Here is a 14,865-nt window from a genome sequence, read left to right on the forward strand (position 1 = left end):
AGCTCCTAATCTGTAGGTTGTACTTCTGGCTTGCCTGTTTTTTCCTCTTGCAGTTTATTTGTCGAGGAAAACTGGTGGTTTTCTCTGTAGAATTTCCCACAATGTGGATTTGCTGAATTGGTTCCTGGAGGTGTACTCTGGTGTATAGCTTTGTTGCCTGTATCGTCTGTAAATAGATTCAGAGGCTCAATCAAATTCATGTGGGTTGCTAGTGATCTGGGGTTTCTTTGTTTGCAGGAGTGGGGTTTACTGGGTACCACCGCGAGGAGGCCGGGACGTCTGGTTGAGTCTTTCACGTTCACGTATTTGTGTGTGGGTGCCTGCTTGTCGAGCACCGTTTGTTGAGAGACACGCTCTGCTCCATTGGCAGAGCTGAGGTGACTGCCTTGGGCCTCTCCCTGGGCCCTCCTCAGCTGGGTGTTATCTGTTCCCTCTGCGAGCCCCGGTGCTGGGTGGTGTGCCTCCGGCTCTGTTCTCGCCCGGTCCTGTGTGGCCCTTCTGGTGTGGTAGCCTTTGGCTCACTGTGTCGGTGATCTACAGAGTAGCGGCTGGGGTTTGGCTTAGGGCCATGCCAAATCTTCAGGGCGGGTGGGCGGAACGGGCGGGTCGGCCATGTGGACTCCGGGTTAGTGAGCGTGGACTTGCTGTCCACTTACTTAGTGGTTTGATTTTGTCACCAGTGGTTTTGGGCATAGATGGCCTTTTTATTTGCATGTATTTGGTAGCAAATCAGGGAAACGCAGCTTGAGCTGACCTCCAGAGTGAGGCTGTCCTGGTGTGGGGGGCACCCAGAGGTCTGGAGGATGTGTCCTGTGCTGTAATGGCCCGTTGGAGTCAGTCTCGTGCTGCTCTCAGCAGGCCTTCTCCTGCTAAGTCTGGCTCCGCTCCTGACGGCACATGGCTCTCCCAGCTCTGGGGTGCAGTTCTCCCCCAGACCATCCTGGGGACAACAGGACCCACACCCCGAGATTCCCACCAGAACATGAGTTTGACAGGGAATGGGGTGTCTCTGTGACCTTTCCTGCAGGCTCTGGGGGGTGCCCTATGCAGCTTGTTTCCGGCTGGGGGCCGGCAGGGGCCAGGATTGGCGGGACTCGCTCCCACGGATTCTGTGATGGATGGTGCTGTGACACGGCCAGCAGCTGTGTCACCCCGTGGGACTGTGATTAAGCACCCTGGATTTTTTTTGGCCACACCAGTAGAAGGTTCTGCCTGCTTCCTTCTTGGCCCTCTGCTTCCTGAGACGGAGGAGCTGCTGATGGAGACGCCGTAGGCAGCGGGTCTGACCCACGTGCTTTCTGCTTCTCAGAGTGGTGTGTGTGATCCCTCCGGTGGTGGCTGCGCCCCCGTCCCTGTGGGTGGCAAGGCCGCCGTCGCTCTACAGCCGCAGGATGAGCCTCCTGAGGCACCGCCTGCGAGAGCACACGGCGCCCTACGCGCAGCAGCTGCGGCGGATGACGGCGCTGCGCTCCCTCCGGTTTCCGGAGCTCCGACTGGTGCAGTTCGACTCAGGTACGACAGGGGCGCCCGTCTGCGCTGGCCTCGAGGTCGGCCCTCCTCGCCCGGGCTCAAACTCGGTGTCGTTTGTTCCATAGGAAAGCTCGAAGCTTTAGCCATCTTGCTTCAGAAGTTGAAGTCTGAGGGACGTCGAGTGCTGATCTTGTCGCAAATGGTTCTCATGTTGGACATTTTAGAAATGTTCTTGAACTTCCATTATCTCACCTACATCAGGATCGACGAGAACGCGAACAGCGAGCAACGGCAGGTAAGGAAGGAGGGGCACGTGCTGCTGGGGCGTGGTGGCCTGTGCCATGAGGAGCGGGCTGGTGAGCTTCCGACGTGGCTGGGGTGAGAGCCTGGGCACAGCCCCCACGAGGCACCCCACGGGAAATGCAGGTCGTGCTGTGTGCCCCTGTGTCTCTTGTCAGGTTGGCTAAGGCTGTGTCCCATGGGTTGGCGCAGCCAGACGGGTGATCTCTTGCGCTCTTGGCTGGCGCAGAGCCGCACGGCTTCCTAGGAGTCAGGCTGACGGTGCAGGCCGTGCGCCGGCCCGAGTGATTCTGCGCCAAGGGCTCAGTGCGCCTGTGACACCTCTGCTCCTCCCTGGAGCGATGCACACATCTGGCAGCACGATGGGTCCATAGGTCGTGCATGTGCCGTGCTGCTGGGTGGCCCCGTGCCGAGTGCCCGTGGGCTGGACTGCAAGTTGGTCATCAAAGCATTTGGAACGGGATGGAGTAGCCCAGCAGAATGCTTCCGCTGGGAGCAGGTTCCCAGACTCTGTGATCCCGCACACGTGGGCCTTTCCACCCTCAGGCGTGCACGTGGACAAGGGCCTGAGAGGGGACGCAGCGCCGGGTTAAGGAGCGAGCTTTGTCGGTAGTGTTTTCACAGACCACACGTGGACTCTCCGGGAAGGGGGGGGTCCCTGTGACGGTCGGGTTTGGTGCTGAGCGCACTGCAGAGAGCTGTGCTCCCAGGAGGCTGAAAGCCTCTCTGGCCTGTTTCTCTGCTCCCTCAGCCTTACTCCTGGGTCTTTTGCTGTGAAGACCCAGGCATTGCCTGAGGGTACAGGACCGAGCACACGTCCCTCCCCAGGAAGACTCTGTGTTCTCCTGGGGCCTACGGCTTGAGCTGACAGTCCATGTCAGGTGGAGGCGGACGTTTTCCTTTGGTCGGTGAGGCCTGGCCTGTGCAGAGCGCGTGGGGGTGTCTGTGCACAGTCAGCAGGAGATGGCTGCATGTTCGTTCCTAGGAGCACCGAGCTGTGCCAATGCCGACGAGGGGAGCTAACCCGAGGGCTTTCCTTCATCTCAGGAGCTGATGAGGAGTTTCAACAGGGACAGGAGGATCTTCTGTGCCATTCTGTCGACCCACAGCCGTGCCACAGGTGTGAGCCTGGTGGAGGCTGATGCAGTGGTGTTTTATGACAATGACCTGAATCCCGTGATGGACGCCAAGGCCCAGGAGTGGTGCGAGCGGATCGGGAGGCGCAAGGATGTCCACATCTACAGGTGAGGGTGGCGGGATGAGACAAGGAGTGTGGAGGTGTAGGGGCAGCAGGTGCTGGAGCAGAAGCACCCCGTGGAGCTCAAGTGTACGTTACAACTTGTTCCAGAAGTTTCGACCGCTTTATTTTTTCTGAGGCAGATTTCTGTTCTTGCTGCTTTGTGTGTTCTTTCTTTAGGCCCAACGTTTGCTCAGTTTATAATTAGTTTGCTTGAAACTGCACTCAAATTATGTTGCTTACACACAACTTGCTGTGCATTCGACGCGTATCTGTCGCGCGTCTTCTAGAGCCCTGTCCGATGCCCCTTGTCTGTCAGTAAAATGACTGGAAGAGCTCAGACCCGTGTGCACCGCCTCTGCTGGCCCCGCACGTGGCTGAGGAAAGTGGAGCCGGCTGTCCCGTGCGTGTCTGAACTCGCAGAAGCATTTAGTGTGATCGTGCGACAACAGTGGGTCTGCAGTATGTACTGGCACTGGGTGTGCGGGCGGGTACGTGGTGCTGGCACCATGTGCGAGGCCCTGGCCTGTGCCTGTGACCTGCAACCGAGGCAGAGTCCTCTGAAGGCGGAGTCTGAGCAGCTGTGTCGCTGCCTGTCTGAGGTCCGTGGAGAAGTGTCCTTCAGAGATGGCAGTTAGTAACAGTTTGCTGCGTGTCTTTCCAGGCGTCTTTCTCATTGTCTAGATGGCTGCTGCCCACGGCCTCGGTAACCGCTCCTCCTTCAGCGGCGCGTTGCGGGCTGTCTCCGTGCTGGTAAAGTGCAGCCTGGCGCACTGTGTGTGTTGTGCGCGCAACGTTTTCCTGCGTGATTGCTCTCCGCGGTTACGGAGGCTGTGACCCTTCAGCGCTTACCAGCCGGAAGCGGGAAAGCTCTTTTCTTCTCAGTGGCCGTAATCCACCAATCAGGAATAGTCTTGGCAGTAAAGATGCAGGTTGTGTAGGAAATGAGAACCAAATTGTGCAAAATGTGGTAAGATGTGAGTTGGAGACTGAGCCGTGTTCTCGCACAGGAAGACCTGGTGTGTAAAATGTGCTTTCCCCAAAGTGATGTCAAACGCAGAACAGTGTTTAGGAAAGTTGTCATCGTGGGGGCGTGGGGGTTTGTGTATATGCGTGCATGCGCACCCATGAGTGGATAAAGTGGGATTTATTTGCTTTTATTATTCAGATTTTCTTTATTTGAGAGGGAGCGAGAAAGAGCACATGCATGCATGAGTGGGAGGAAGGACGGAGGGAGGAGGAGAAGCAGACTGCTCACTGAGCAGGAGCCCAACGTGGGGTGATTCTAGGACCCCGGAATTATGACCCAAGTTGACACGTAACCGACCAAGCCACCCAAGCAGCCCCGGATAAAGTGTTTTTTTAAGTGTATCTGGGGGCGCCTGGGTGTCTCAGTTGTTAAGTGTCTGCCTTCGGTTCGGGTCACGATCCCGGGTCCTGGGATTGAGCCCCACATTGGGCTCCCTGCTCAGCCCAGCAGGGGCCCAGCTTCTCCCTCTCCCACTTCCCCTGCGTGTGGTCCCTCTCTTTCTGTGTCTCTACCCAATAAACAAAATCTTTAAAAACAGTGTATTTGGAGCGAAGGGTAGCTGACAGCAGCCAGTGGAGATGCTGACAAGGGCTGTAGCAGAGGGCAGGGGAGGCGGCGTCGGAGGGAAGCCGTGAACAGCCGGGCATGAACCAGCGGGTGCGGTTCCAGCTTCGTTGGGGCCCAGGTCGTTTAGCACTTGCTGCTGACGCTGTGGACCGTGAGGAAGAGCCGGGGCCGGAGTGCTGGGCCCACCTGATGGCCAGAACACCGGCCCCAGGGTTAGGCACGCCGCTATAGAAAGGAAGTGGTGGTCTTAGCATAGCACTGAAGAGGTGGTGCCTGTGGCTTGGAGGGATCACTTTAGCTAGACAGAAAGCTTGGAGGGAAGGAAAGGCAGACATATCGGACTGCAGTTAAAATGAAAGCCGAAGTTTGGCTTTTGTAAGAAGATTCCATGAACAAAGCTAATGCCCAAGTAAGATTGGGACAATGATTTGCAATTCTCACAGCAGACAGGGTTAGATCGCTCATGCACCTTGAGGAAGAAAAGGTAAATGAGCCCTTCTTCGAGACAAGTGGGATGAACCCAAGCATCCGAGCGGGCCATTCCAGCTGCGCACGCACGTGTGGGATGCACAGGCTCATGGGTGGAGAGTAGGTGCTGCACGTGTGATGGTCTTTGTTACGCGCCCCGACGGGTCAGCGGTGGGCACAGCTGCTAGTGGTGATGGCCGGGGACCGCCCGCCCTGACTGGGGATGTAGGGTTGTTGCGCTGTTTGGACATCCGGTTAGCAGGGTCTGCTGGGCTGGAGATGGTGCGTGCCCTTTGTGCCCAGCGTTTCCTTCCCGGGAGCCGGCCCGTGGCGTCGCTGCCTTCTGGAGCTTGTTACAGCACACAGCTGGGACAGAGAGTGCCTGTGCTTGGGGTACAGTCATGCCTTGGGCGTCGAGCAGCCGCTGGAAGTGTTTGGGCGTGGGGCGGGGAATCTCTGCAGCGCACCGCTTGGTGAGAACGCAGCACGCAGATGCGGTGAAGCAGATGCCGCCCACTGTTGCGTGTAAACGTGACTCCTTGACAGTGCGGACTGTGTCCTGTGAGCGGGCTTGCCAGGCTGTCCACACTGGAGGTCTTCACAGGGGACCCAGGAGGGCATTTCTAGGTGTGGCGGGGGCGGTAGGGGTGGCTAGAGGTGGGGTGGGAGAGATGGCCCTGACCGCCTCACAGGGGATGCCCCGAGCACCTGCAGAGCTGTGCAGCTCCTGCCCGAGTGTCTGGGTGCTGTGCCACCAGCCTCCCCACCCTTGTACCCTGACTGCTCGTGGCGGCGTGCTTCCGGACGCCCAGCTGTCATCGTACACGGGTCTGTGTTTTGTAGGCTTGTGAGTGGTAATTCCATTGAAGAGAAGCTTTTGAAAAACGGAACCAAAGACTTGATCCGGGAAGTAGCCGCACAGGGCAATGACTACTCCATGGCCTTCCTGACACAGGTGCCATCACGGGCGCGCCGTCCTCGGGGTTGCTACCTGGTGTTTGGGGTGGGGGGTGGGGGCAGGCAACGCGGCTCAGCGCGCAGGTGAGGAGTTGCTGGGCGGTTTCCCTGGTGACGCGGTCTGACACTCAGGTCAGGCGCCAACCTGCTTCCGGCTGGACGCTAACGTGTGTCTCGTATGCAGCGGACCATCCAGGAGCTGTTTGAGGTGTGCTCTCCCACTGACGATGCCGGCTTCCCAGTGAAGGCGGAGGAGTTCGTGGTCCTCTCTCAGGAGCCTTCTGCCACAGAAATCATCGCCCCCAAAATTGCAAGACCTTTCATTGAGGTGAGGGCGGATGGCCTGCCCTGGGGGTCCCCGAGGATGTGTTGCACGTGCCGTGGGCCCTGAGCGCGCTGCCTGCTCTGTAGCCCCCCCTCGCTCAGCCCTGTTATACCCCTCCTGCCTGCTTGCTTTCTCCCCTGGGCGTTTTCATCTGGAAAAGCAGGTAAAAAGCAGTGTAAAGTCTGGGGGCCTCAGGCGCCTGCTGTCCAGCTTGGCAGTCGTCCCCGTCCTCATCAGCTGTCCCCGAGCCACGTTGCCTCCCCTGAGCCGTAGCGGGCAGCTGACAGGGGGGCGTGCCTCACCTGTCCTGTCTGACCTGCTTTGACTGCTTTGCCCATGCCCGTGGCCTGCTGTCTTCACTCCTGTCTGATGGGAGTCCTGTATGTGAGTGCGAGGTGCACAGCTGGTTGTCAGGACAGTACAAAGGAGGACATAAACGATCTCGTTGGTACCGTCTTACGTTGGTTACTTGTTGAAGTAATATTTGGATGTATCAGGTTAAGTAGAATACTGCCTTTTTACACAGCTAATGCCTGAGCCTCTGAAGTTAAATCACACGCGCGGCCTGTGTGCTGTGTTTTTGGGTAGTGCTGGCTGTGTAGACACACCGTAGACCTGTTTGGGGCCACGTCCCCTCCTGCCCTGCTTCGTGGAGTAGCCTGGCTGCAGCTCCCCCCAGGACTCCCCCTTTCCCTTGGCCTGCTTGGGGGGGTCGCCCCCTCCTCCCCCTCCTTCCTGGGTGTCAGTTTCTGGGCTCTTGGCCTCGGAGGTACCCCCATGTCCTGGGCCTCTTCCCACTCTCTTGCCCAGGGTAGATGGCTGCCCTGGCTCCCCTGTGGTGCCCCTCTACCCCCATCCCCGTGCCCTTGGTGAGGAGGACTTGCCACAGCTTTGGCTATTTTAAAGGTTCTCGTTTGGTTGAGAAGTAATACATACATGTAAAAGCTTCAGGGATTTATCATGAAAAGCAGGTGTCCCGCACCAGACCCTCCCCCTGGCTCAGCGATGACCACTTGGAGCGGATCCTCCTGCCTCCTTCCTGGAGTTTGCCGTGTATGATGACCCCACACCTCGTTCTTTTAAAAACAGGTGTTACGTGCATGAGGTTAAAAAGAAAAGGTCATGGGCGCCTGGGTGGCTCAGTGGGTTAAGCCCCTGCCTTCAGCTCAGGTCATGATCTCAGGGTCCTGGGATCGAGCCCTGCATCGGGCTCTCTGCTTAGCAGGGAGCCTGCTTCCTCCTCTCTCTCTGCCTGCCTCTCTGCCTACTTGAGATCTCTGTCTGTCAAATAAATAAATAAAATCTTTAAAAAAAAAAAAAAGGTCAGTTCTCTCCCAGAAATACTGACCTTTCTACTGAAAGTGTCGCAGATGTCCTGGGAGAGAAACGAGAGGCAGGAGGGTGTGTAGGTGCAGAACGTGGCGTGCTATGCGCAGTTGTCTCAGGGACGTGTGCGTACCGGGCGGAGCAGCGCGCTAGCTCAACACACAGGTGCTGTCCCAGTGTGTGTTGAGTGTCTGGCCGCGCGTCGGGTATGTTCTAGGCAGGAGGGACCTAGCGTTGACTGAACGGCGTGGTGTGCCGCCGCCCCCCGTGCAGCGTACGTTCCAGTAAGAGGAAAGACTGTAAGCCAGCAGACGGGTAGAATACGGACTCTCTGTGCTATGGCCGGGACCGGTGTTCAGGGAGGGGCGGTGTAGGCAGAGGGACCATCCGGGCAGCTGGGGGGCAGCAGGGGATGAGGGGTGAGGGCGGTGGGGCCTGGCTGTGTTCTTCCAAATGGCCCTCTGGCTGTGTGCTGAGTCTGAGTCGTGGGGGCCGTCGCAGAGGCCAGTGGCAAGGGCACGGTCGGAGTAGCCGCGCACGGAGCAGCGGTGCCGGGCGACATCCTTGCTGCCCGACTAGTCCGGGACTCCTCCAGCAGGGGCGACGCTCCTCAGGTGCTTCGTGCAGGGAAACAGCTTTCAGCTTTCGGGGAAGGTGTCGTTGAAGCGCAAGAACCCCGTGGGAGCACTGCATCAGAGAGGAGCTTGAGAGGGTGTTCTAGGGAAAGCTCCCCAGAAACCACCGCCCCCCCCCCCACTCCCATCCCCTAGTGCTGCTCTCTGCCACACAGCTGCCATGCGGGTCCGGCTTCTGGTTCAGGTCGTGGTGGTTCTCGCGGCTCTGCGACACTGCGCTGTGGGTTGCTGTGACGTCCTTCTCCGGCCCACCGCCTGTTCTGAGCCGTGCATCTGTGAATATCTTCTCCGTGTCTCTTGGCAGATGCGTGTGTGCGTTTCCGCTGACTTCTGGGGAACGCACCTTGGGGTGGGGCCCCTGGGTTGTCGGGGAGCGTGCGTGTGACCCACAGGGGATGGCCAGGCCGATCTGTGCTCTGGCAGCATCGGAGGCAGGGCCTGGCGTGTCCTTCCCCACAGCGTGTGGCAGATGTGCCATGTCTCGGGTGGGATTTGCCTTTGCTGTCGGCCTCTGAATTTGGGCGTCTCTGCGCAGTCCCTGAAGTGTCTGCTCACGTCTTTTCCCCGTGTTTTGGTTGACGGGGCTGTTTCTTTTTCTCAGTGGTCGGTGTCTGTGTTCTCTATGGATACACATGGAATACCTTCCTGCATGTTGGGGATGCCTTTGGGGATGCGGTCGTGAGCGGGGACCGCGCGTTCTGAAGCCGCGTGGCGGCCCTTTATATCGTGGCTGTTGCTCTCGTGTGCTGCTTGAGAGACGTTCTGCTGACCCCAGGTCATCAGGACGTCCGCCTCGCTTTTCCCTGGGCGCTTCAGTGTGTGTTCCGCGTGCAGCGTGAGGTCAGATTACGTTGTAAGCCGCAGATTTTTCCAAATCGCCAAGGAAAGAGGTCGTACAGGTCCTAATTGACACCCAGGAACCAGAGACTGTTGGGTTGCGCCCAGTGTGTGAGTGTGCGTGTGTGTGCGTGTCAGGCCTGAGCTGCTGGCGGTGGGAAGGCACCTCCTTCCTCTCGCTGCTGTTTCTCTGTGGGACCACTGCCCGTCTTACACGCCTGATGTGTGTGGGCTTGGTTCTGGCAGCCGTGGCGTCGGGTCATTTTTCTCCTGTTCATGCCGTGGACAGAGGCCTGTGTCTCGTGCATCGTACGGAATCGTTCTCGTCGATCAGAGCCGTGGCCACGGTGCGTGTCAGGCATGAGGTTGAACGAGGTGCCCCATCCCGCTCTATCCTCGGGGTTGGCAGCTTGGTAGTGTGGCCGCACGTGGCTCTTCCCTGGGCCTCGCCGTCCAGTGTGGCCGTGAGCCCCTCACGTTCGTTCTCTCCCTCCCTCGGCGCTTCGTTCCCTGGGCCCGAGCGGGAGCGCATGACCACGGGGAGGCTCCACGTGCCGTGCGGGTGTGTCTCGTTGGCGTGACGTGGGGCGGCTCCTTTTCCAAACCCTGGAATTTAAAAATATGTGAAAGTAAGACAAGCACGTAACTTCTTTAGGCCCTTAAGAGCATCGAGTATCTGGAGGAAGACGCCCAGAAACCTGAGGAGGAAGCCGTGCCGGGGGCGTCCGGCTCCGACAGCCCGAGGCGGAAGGAGGAGCCGTCGCAGCTGGAGGAGTTAGCGGACTTCATGGAACAGGTTTGGGCGCGCGCGGTCTTCTACTTCAGCCTGATTTTTCCCCATACGCCTCGGTGTTTTGGACATTTGAGTCTTCTGTGAAAGTTTCCTTTGGTTGCTCAGAGTAAGAACCATCGCTTTCTTGATTCAAGTGTCGGTGGGGGTCGGCCGAGGGCCTCCACCTTCGTTAACTTGCTGTTCACCCCGTTCAAACGATTTTTGAAACAGCTCACGCCTATTGAGAAGTACGCGCTGAATTACCTGGAGTTGTTCCACGCGCCGGCTGGCCCCGACAAGGAGGGAGCCGGGGAGGTAAGGGCGGGCTCAGCCTTCAGAGTCAAATTTGGCCTGAAGCCAGCGTGACTTGCGTGGGGTGAAGGGAATAAAAACCGACTGAGCCGTGTGGAAGCATGACGGATCGAGTCCGGGAAAACCCCGGGAACGCGTCTCCCGGGGGCGGCTCGGTGCCTGATGGACAGTTACCTGTTGGGGCGGGAACGGGGCACGGGGACCCACGCAGGGGGAGACGCGGGGCTCGGCTGGTGACGGCAAGAGCAGGGGGCGGGGCGGCGGGGGCGGGTCTCAGGGCTCCTCTCTGCGGTCTTCCCGCCAGGACGCCGTGCTGACCGCCGTGAGGGAGTGGGAGGCCCAGAACGCGAGGGCGCTGCGGGAGAGGGAGGCGCGGGCGCTGCGGGAGCAGGAGCAGGAACAGCTTCTCACCTACACCAGGGAGGACGCCTACAACGCGGTACGTGCGGCTCGGCGCGGTGCCCAAGGCGGGCACAGCCGGAGTGTGCTGCTTCGGGCTTGGCTGCAGATCTCTGCTTCTGCTTGCGCTTTTCCCGGGTGTGCTCAGGCGGTGTCGCAGGTCCCTGGAGACCTGCTGGGCAGCAGGTAGAGAGCCGGTGGCTCGCGGCGCGCATCTGACGTTGCGTCGTGCTGACGCGCTGCCCTCCCCCGCAGGAGTACGTGTGCGAAGGTGCCGACGGGCAGGTGGAGGTCATGCCGGTGAGTATGGTCTCCCTGAGTGCCGGGGCGGCCGCCGGCCCCGGGGCACACTGCTCACGGCGCGCCTTCTCCGCGCAGCTCTGGACGCCGCCCACGCCACCCCAGGATGACAACGACATCTACGTGGACCCAGTCCTGTGTCTCACGTACGAAACCACGCCCATCCCAGAGTCCAAGCTGCCTCCTGTGTACGTGAGGAAGGAGCGCCGGCGGCACCGCACGGACCCCTCAGGTGCGCACTTGCGGCCGGGCTGGCGGGGAGTGGGGGGCGCGGCTGGAGTGGCACGCCTGCGGCCTGCGCGGCGTCAGGGCAGAAGAGTCGGGTTGTCTGCCCCAGACGCCTTCGTGCCCGGCCTCCTCAGTTGTCCTCGTCCCTGTTTGCTCGCCCGCGAAGGCAGAGTCCGCTCGCCGAGGGCCACGCTGAGAAGGGCTCTCTGTCCAGTTGCAGGCAGGAAGAAGAAGCAGCGCCACGGGGAGCCGGTTGTCCCCCCTCGCTCGCTGTTCGACCGCGCCACGCCCGGCATGTTGAAAATGCGCCGGGAAGGGAAGGAGCAGAAAAAGAATATTCTGTTGAAGCAGCAGACACAGTTTGCCAAGCCACTGCCGACTTTTGCCAAACCAACAGCCGAGTCGGGCCCAGACAACCCCGAGTGGCTCATCAGTGAAGACTGGGCGCTGCTGCAGGTGAGCGTGGCCCACAGGCCACGTCTTGTCCCCTCCTGTCCGCGTCCCAGGGTCATAGCCCTGGGGCAAGCGTGTGCACCTGTGGTTGCGGCTCGCTGAGGTGCCGCCTGAAACCCGGTCCTGCAGGCCGTGAAGCAGTTGCTGGAGCTGCCTCTGAACCTGACCATCGTGTCTCCGGCCCACACGCCCAACTGGGACCTCGTTAGCGACGTCGTCAACTCCTGCAGCCGCATCTACCGCTCTTCCAAGCAGTGCCGGAGCCGCTATGAGAACGTGCTCATTCCCAGGGAGGAGGGCAAGGTGAGAGCAGACCCCTTCCACTCGGTGACTGCAGAACTCCAGCCCCCGCGCTCGGGGGAGGCCAGTGAGGCAGGAGGCCTGTGCCGCGCCTGGCATGTGCCGCGTACAGCTGTCCCGGCTGCAGGCAGTGCGGGACTTGGCCCCGGGCCTGAGAGCTTGCCCGAGGTGCCTGGAAAATTCCAGATGCCATCTGGAGGCTCCTGTGCTACTGAGAGCTTGCTCCTACCTTCATTTCTTTCTTCTTCTGTTTTTAATTTTTTTAAAGATTCTATTTATTTGACAGAGAGAGACATAGTGTGAGGGAACACAAGCAGGGGGAGTGGAAGAGGGAGAAGCAGGCTTCCCACGGAGCAGGAAGCCCGACGCGGGGCTCGATCCCAGGATCCTGAGATCATGACCTGAGCTGAAGGCAGAGGCTTAACCCACCGAGCCACCCAGGCGCCCCTTCTTTTTATTTTTTGGAAAAGGCGTCGGGTAAATGAAGGGGACTTTGGCTCTGTTGGCTTATTTGGCGAGAAGTCTGTCGGTGCCTCCCGTGCCGTTGCTCCAGGTTCCCACCGGCCGTGTCGGCTGCCACGGTGGTGGGACCGGCTCCGGACCCTGGTCCCAGCTGACGGTGCGCATGCACACAGGCTGAGCACATGGAGGCCGGGTATTTGGTGTGTTTCCATGGTGGCGGCAGCCTGACCCCCGAGAGCCAGCCCCTCGGACAAGCGTGTCTGCGGTGTGGTTCCCCTGCGTGCCTCTTGGTGCTCTTGGGCCGAGAGGGTCTCTTTCTGTTTGTCCATCTGCTGTCTTCCCCGATCCCCCCTTCTTGCTGCTCACCTGGTGGGCTGCCGGCGTTGACCGGGGTCGCGTGGAGCCCACCGGATGGCACGGGGCAGATGCGGCAGAGGCGCACACGCGGAGCCCAGGTGTGGTGTGCAAATCATGGCTTCAACCGTCCTGTTTTCGTGTTCCTGGAAACATTTTGTCTTAAGGCCTTTATTGGCTTGTCGCTTAAAAACAAGAAAGCGAGTGTTCCTCACAATGCCATCTGTGGCGCCTTCGCCAGCGAGACTTCGTGGAATCTCATGTTTGGTCTCTTCTGTGTTGGAAACCCTCCTAGCGACAGCCGTGACGTTAACAGGGAGACGCGTAAAGTTGAAGGTCTGTCTTCCGTTCTGGGTCACGGGAGAAGCTAATCTAGAGCAAAGGCAGAAGTGCGTTTGTTAGCTCCGAGGGGACAGCGTGGGTAAACAGGCCAGCAGCTGTGCAGAAGGCCAGGTGACGGGGTCAGAAGCAGCTGCGCGCCGGTGGCAGCCCGTGGGGGGGGCTCCAGAAGGAGCCCCCTCCCGCTCGTTGCTACCTGGGCTCACCATGACTTACCTGATTTTATTCTTGTTCTGCCTTTCCTCCTTCACTTTGCTGGGACGTGGGAGCGCTCGCAGATGCGGTCCCCTGTTCAGGAGCCTCCCATGCTGGTCTTGTTCTTCTGAGTTTTGTCTGATGTGGGTCTCCTTGAAACAAAGCCTTGCTCAGCACAGACGACGTGGGAAGGCGCGTGTGCGCGGCCCTCCAGTGTGCAGTTCTTACTGTGTAACAGTTTCCCTCTGGCACACCGTGTTGGAGTCCTGGTTATGGGGCAGTGAGAGCCTGGGACGTGGTTGGGTGGGGGGGAGTCCCAGGGAGCCCTGTGGCCCAGCTGTGAGACCTGGTTGCCAACAAGCACGCTCGCTTTACACACACGGTGTCAGGAGACTGGAGTTTTCTCTCGGGGATGAGGGTCGCTCCGAAGTTGTGCGGGATACTGAGGTGTCTTGGAAATGAGCAGGTGCTTGGCTTGACGGCAGGCCGTCCGCCGGTAGTACCGTGAAGCCCCCGAGAGCACTCCCACGCCCCCAACACCTCTCCCCTTGCCTGTGCGCGTGGGCGGAGGCCTGTGCCTGGGCAGCCTCTGCTTGCTTCCCAGGGTCTGTCCCCAACGGAGGTGCGCTGGCTCTGCAGCAGTTGCCGTGTGACCTTGGGCACTTTGCCCAGCGGTCACGTTTCCCTGCGAAGGCAGGGAGTCCTGCACTGGGTGATTGCGGGTTCGCGCGAGGTGACGTGCGGAGGGAACAGTGTTCGCAGGCGGTGGGCAGTGGCGTTGAGCCTCGGGAAGAAGGAACCGTTTTCGGTCGGGAGGTTTGAGGTCGGGCCTCCAGATGAGCCACTGGCTGACTGACGTGCTGCCGTGGGTTTCGTCTCAGAGTAAGAACAACCGGCCCCTGCGCACCGGCCAGATGTACGCCCAGGACGAGAACGCCACGCACACGCAGCTGTACACGAGCCACTTCGACCTGATGAAGATGACAGCCGGCAAGAGAAGCCCCCCCATCAAGCCTCTGTATGCTCCCCATGCCCTTCCCGCCCTGCCCCCGGGTCGAACCCGGGCTGGGACGCTGGCCTGCGCAGTGTGCCGGCCACACGGCCTTCCTGGGCACTCCTTGTTTGGTAACCCTTGTCTCCTTTTCTGTACTGCAGGCTTGGCATGAATCCCTTTCAGAAAAACCCCAAGCACGCCTCCGTGTTGGCAGAAAGGTATTTCTGTATTTTCCACTCTTGGAAATGATCTCATTTTAGTGTGGTCAGCGAATCGTGCAATCTGTGCGTCCAGACAGGGCTGGTGGGGGCTGGCGAGTGCCCCGTGGTGCTGCCGTGGCGAGGGTGTGTCCTCGCCTGCAGGCTGCAGGGGTCACAGATGGGAGAGGCTTTCTCCTTTCTCGGCCGTGCCCGCCTCTCACCTGGCGTGTGTGTTACTGGCTCTACCTTGAAAGTATAGCCAGCATAGGAGAGGGTGTGCTTGCTTTGAAATTGAGTGAGCGAGAAGAGGACCGACAGCAGGACGGGCAGGGAGACGCTGGGTGTGCGTGCTGCCCATTCCCCGTGCTCTCGGCTGTTTGCTTTACGTTGAGGTGGTGGGAACCT

General features: G+C 59.7%; 1 protein-coding gene and 1 non-coding gene across 2 annotated transcripts in view; both read left to right on the forward strand.

Moving 5' to 3' along the window:
- EP400 (E1A binding protein p400) overlaps positions 1-14,865 on the forward strand; it is an 82,359-nt gene that overhangs the window by 45,758 nt on the left and 21,736 nt on the right. The window contains 14 exon segments of the mRNA XM_032846896.1: positions 1,310-1,512; positions 1,596-1,765; positions 2,818-3,014; positions 5,916-6,027; positions 6,214-6,357; positions 9,808-9,948; positions 10,156-10,239; positions 10,541-10,675; positions 10,891-10,935; positions 11,014-11,167; positions 11,378-11,619; positions 11,746-11,919; positions 14,148-14,284; positions 14,422-14,478. Coding sequence (XP_032702787.1) covers positions 1,310-1,512; positions 1,596-1,765; positions 2,818-3,014; positions 5,916-6,027; positions 6,214-6,357; positions 9,808-9,948; positions 10,156-10,239; positions 10,541-10,675; positions 10,891-10,935; positions 11,014-11,167; positions 11,378-11,619; positions 11,746-11,919; positions 14,148-14,284; positions 14,422-14,478 — 1,995 coding nt within the window.
- Positions 2,513-2,642, forward strand: LOC116860720. The gene has a single exon (XR_004381339.1). It is a non-coding gene; the product is annotated as a small nucleolar RNA SNORA49 (small nucleolar RNA).

This window comes from Lontra canadensis, unplaced genomic scaffold (genome assembly GCF_010015895.1).
Source record: "Lontra canadensis isolate GAN:19392208 unplaced genomic scaffold, GSC_riverotter_1.0 scaffold182, whole genome shotgun sequence".
In the NCBI taxonomy this organism is placed as follows: domain Eukaryota; kingdom Metazoa; phylum Chordata; class Mammalia; order Carnivora; family Mustelidae; genus Lontra; species Lontra canadensis.